At 42.9% G+C, this 4,177-nt stretch overlaps 1 protein-coding gene across 2 annotated transcripts in view; it reads left to right on the top strand.

Moving 5' to 3' along the window:
• The window catches only part of PDGFRA (platelet-derived growth factor receptor, alpha polypeptide), a 62,143-nt gene extending 58,245 nt beyond the window's left edge, over window positions 1–3,898 (top strand). For both annotated transcript variants that reach the window (XM_011966502.1, XM_011966501.1), the window contains exon 23: window positions 2,850–3,898. In XM_011966502.1, the coding sequence (XP_011821892.1) occupies window positions 2,850–2,997 (148 nt within the window). In that variant the 3' untranslated portion in view covers window positions 2,998–3,898. The remainder of the gene's footprint in view (window positions 1–2,849) is intronic.
• Window positions 3,899–4,177: the final 279 nt, after the last annotated feature.

Genomic DNA, 4,177 nt, shown 5'->3' with positions numbered 1-4,177 from the left:
ATAAATCATTCTACCATAAAGACATGCATACGTATGTTCAGTGCAACACTGTTCACAATAGCAAAGACATGTAATTATCCGAAATGCCCATTGACAGTAGATTAGATAAAGAACATCTGGCACATATACACCATGGAATACTGTGCATCGATGAAAAAGAACAAGATCTGAGATACCATCTCCCACCAGTCAGAATGGCTATTATCTAAAAGTCAAAAATCAACCAATGGTGGTGAGGTTGTGGAGAAAAAGAAACACTTTTACAATGTTAGTTGGAGTGTAAATTAGTTCAACCACTGTGGAAGACAGTGTGGCAATTCCCCCAAAGACCTAGAGGCAGAAATACTGTTTGACCCATCAATCCCGTTACTGGGTATATACCCAGAGGTGACAGAGGTATATAAATCATTCTATTACAAGGACACGTGCACGTGTATGTTCACTGCTGCACTGTTCACAATAGCAAAATCGTGGAATCAACCTAATGCCCATCAATGATAGACTGGGTAAAGAAAATATGGTACATATACACCATGGAACACTATGCAGTCATAAAAAGGAATGAGATCATGTCCTTTGCAGATGGAGCTGGAAGCCGTTATCCTCAGCAAACTAATACAGGAACAGAAAACCAAACACCGCATGTTCTCGCTTATCAGTGGGAGCTGAACAATGAGGACACATGGACACATGGAGGGAAACAACACACACTGGGGCCTTTCAGGGGTTGGGGGTTAGGTGGAGCATCAGGAAGAATAGCTAAAGGATGGGTGATGGGATGATCTGTGCAGCAAACCACCATGACACATGTTTACCTATGTAACAAACCTGCACAACCTGCACATGTACTCTTGAACTTAAGAAGTGGAAAATACAAAAATGAAATTAAAAAAAGAACAAGATCATGTCCTTTGCAGCAACATGTACGGAGCCAGAGGTCATTATCCTGATTACATCCTTGTAGTGTCCTTCTCAGGTGCTTCTGTCCTCTCTATGTGTTGCAAACTGGTAGTTAGTCTAGGAACTTAACCTGACTCAGGTTAGATCTTTGGCAAACATGCTTCAAAGATGGTTCTGTGTGCTTCTGTCAGGAGGTTTGCACTGTCCAGTTGTCTGCCTTTTGTAACATTAGCAGTCATTGGATGATCGTTACCTAGATTTTCTTTCTTTCTTTCTTTTTTTTTTTTTTTTTTTTTTTTTTTTTTGAGAATCTCGCTCTGTCACCCAGGCTGGAGTACAGTGGTGCAATCTCGGCTGACTGCAACTTCTGCCTCCTGGGTTCAAGCCATTCTTGTACCTCCGCCTGCTAAGTAGCTGGGATTACAGGCACATGCCACCATGCCCAGCTGCTTTTTGTATTTTTAGTAGAGATGGGGTTTCACCATGTTGGCCAGGCTAGTTTTGAACTCCTGACCTCAAGAGATCCACTGGCCTCGGCCTCCCAAAGTGCTAGCATTATAGGCATGAACCACCTCTCCTGGCCTAGATTCTTTAACTCAGCACCAAGGTGGAGCTAATGCCCAGGCAGGACTGAGAATCACTAGTTCACGTGGTTGGATGGAGGAGACTATGCCCCAGTTCTCTGCTCTCTTTGCATGGCCCTTGGACAGAGGTAGGAGAAGGTGATGATAGTGGCCCCTCGTTCAAGGTCCAAGTTGCTTGTGTGTGTGTGTTTTTTTCCCTCTTCTTTCCCATCAGAGCATTATTTTGAAGGCTTATGACTGTGACCTTTGTTAACCAATTTAGGTATAATATGTAGACAGCCCTTGTTTATTTGTATGAACTGGGTAATTTTAAAAGTATGGCTTTTCTATTTTGTTTTAGAATATGTTATGTGATTTGAAGATGGGACAAAGTGACCTATCAGTCTTTGGTTTTTTATTATGCTTTGCTCAGGCCAGTTTTTATAATGTGTTTATATCCCTTGAGCAAACGGTGTTCCTCCAAGTTTTAGGGGTCTGTGGTGGAACTTCACAGGGGTCGGGGAAGGCTGAGCAGGGAATCTAGGGCTGTCTGTCTCAGATCTTTTCTCAATTTGGTTACTTTGTATTTGTGGGCTCTGAATAATATTTGAGTTGTAAGAGGGTTCTGCTTTTATATAAAGTTAGAGAGTCACATTGAAATAAATAACATGAGAAAAGTGCCCAGAAATTTTCTAGGGCTACACCAGGCTGAGCTGCAGAATTTGACACACCAGGAATTGAACTTTCCCAGTTGAAGTTCAAGTTCAAGTTAAGTAACTTGTGTAGCATCACACAGCTAGTAAGTGGGGGGACCATTCCAGACCTAAGGCTTTCTGACTCCAGAACTCCCCTTTCAGCCACTGCTCCAGTACGTAAGGAGCCATCACCTGGGCCTTCAAGATGGGATGGGGGCTGCGGGCATTGGATGTCAAGAGAGAGGGGAAGAGGGCATTCCAGGCAAGTGGCATGAGATCCTGAGAACACAGTTTGGATGCCCAGGAGGCTTCCGGGAGAGCACCTGATGGGCCTGGCTGCAGCTTGCAGCTGACTTCACCCCCTGCTCTACCTTCCCGGGCCTTTGGATCAGGCATTGCTTATTTTCTCTTCCATTAGGATTGAGTAGGGCAAGTAGAAATTGTTGCAGCTTGTCAGCAACTTTGATGAAAGACCTGGCAGAAAAGCAGGAAAGCTGAAGTATAAAAATGATGGGTGGACCTTGGTTTTCTATGTGGCCTACCACAGCATGTCAGGCCTGGGGGCAGAATCTTGCCATACCGTACAGCCCAGATTTGAATGCCAAAGGCTTTCCTTTGTCTCTAGGGGGCCACAGTCTAGTTCTAGTTCTTTGCGGGAGTTGTAATCTTTGCTCTTCTCTCCCTCCTCCAGCTCGCAGACCTCTGAAGAGAGTGCCATTGAGACGGGTTCCAGCAGTTCCACCTTCATCAAGAGAGAGGACGAGACCATTGAAGACATCGACATGATGGACGACATCGGCATAGACTCTTCAGACCTGGTGGAAGACAGCTTCCTGTAACTGGCGGATTCGAGGGGTTCCTTCCACTTCTGGGGCCACCTCTGGATCCCGTTCAGAAAACCACTTTATTGCAATGCGGAGGTTGAAAGGAGGACTTGGTTGATGTCTAAAGAGAAGTTCCCAGCCAAGGGCCTCAGGGGACTTTCTAAATATGAATGAATGGGATATTTTGAAATGAACTTTTTCAGTAGCATCTCAGCGGTGTGTGAAGTTTGGAGATAGATGGACAGGGGAATAATAGGCCATGGAAGGTGAACTTTGTGCTTCAAGAACATTGGTGAGAGTCCAATGGACACAATTTATACTGCGACAAAACTTCAGCATTGTAATTATGTAAATAACTCTAACCAAGGCTATGTTTAGATTGTATTAACTATCTTCTTTGGACTTCTGAAGAGACCACTCAATCCATCCATGTACTTCCCTCTTGAAACCTGATATCAGCTGCTGTTGAACTTTTTAAAGAAGTGCATGAAAAACCACTTTTGAACCTTAAAGGGTACTGGTACTATAACATTTTGCTATTTTTTTTAGTGTTAAAGAGATAAAGAATAACAATTAACCAACTATGTTTAATAGATTTGGGGCATTTAGAAGCCTGGCAACTCATTTTCATATTGTAATCTACATTTATAATAATACTACTGTTATCAGTAATGCTAAATGTGTAATATGTAACATGATTTCCCTCCAGAGAAAGCACAATTTAAAACAATCCTTACTAAGTAGGTGACAAGTTTGACAGTTTTTGACATTTATATTAAATAACATGTTTCTCTATAAAGTATGATAATAGCTGTAGTGAATTAAATTTAGTTGAGCATAGAGAACAAAGTAAAAGTAGTGTTGTCCAGGAAGTCAGAATTTTTAACTGTACTGAATAGGTTCCCCAATCCATTGTATTAAAAACAATTAACTGCCCTCTGAAATAATGGGATTAGAAGCAAACAAAACTTTTTTTTTTTTTTTTTTTTTGAGACAGAGTCTTGCTCAGTCACCCAGGCTGGAGTGCGGTGTCGAGATCTTGACTCACTTCAAGCTCCGCCTCCCGGGATTCACGCCATTCTCCTGCCTCAACCTCCCGAGTAGCTGGGACTACAGGCGCCCGCCACCACGCCCGGCTAATTTTTTTTTTTAGTAGAGACGGGGTTTCACCATGTTAGCCAGGATGGTCTTGATC

This window comes from Mandrillus leucophaeus, unplaced genomic scaffold, assembly GCF_000951045.1.
Source record: "Mandrillus leucophaeus isolate KB7577 unplaced genomic scaffold, Mleu.le_1.0 Scaffold762, whole genome shotgun sequence".
Lineage (NCBI taxonomy): Eukaryota > Metazoa > Chordata > Mammalia > Primates > Cercopithecidae > Mandrillus > Mandrillus leucophaeus.
This window is presented reverse-complemented; position numbering and strand designations above follow the sequence as displayed.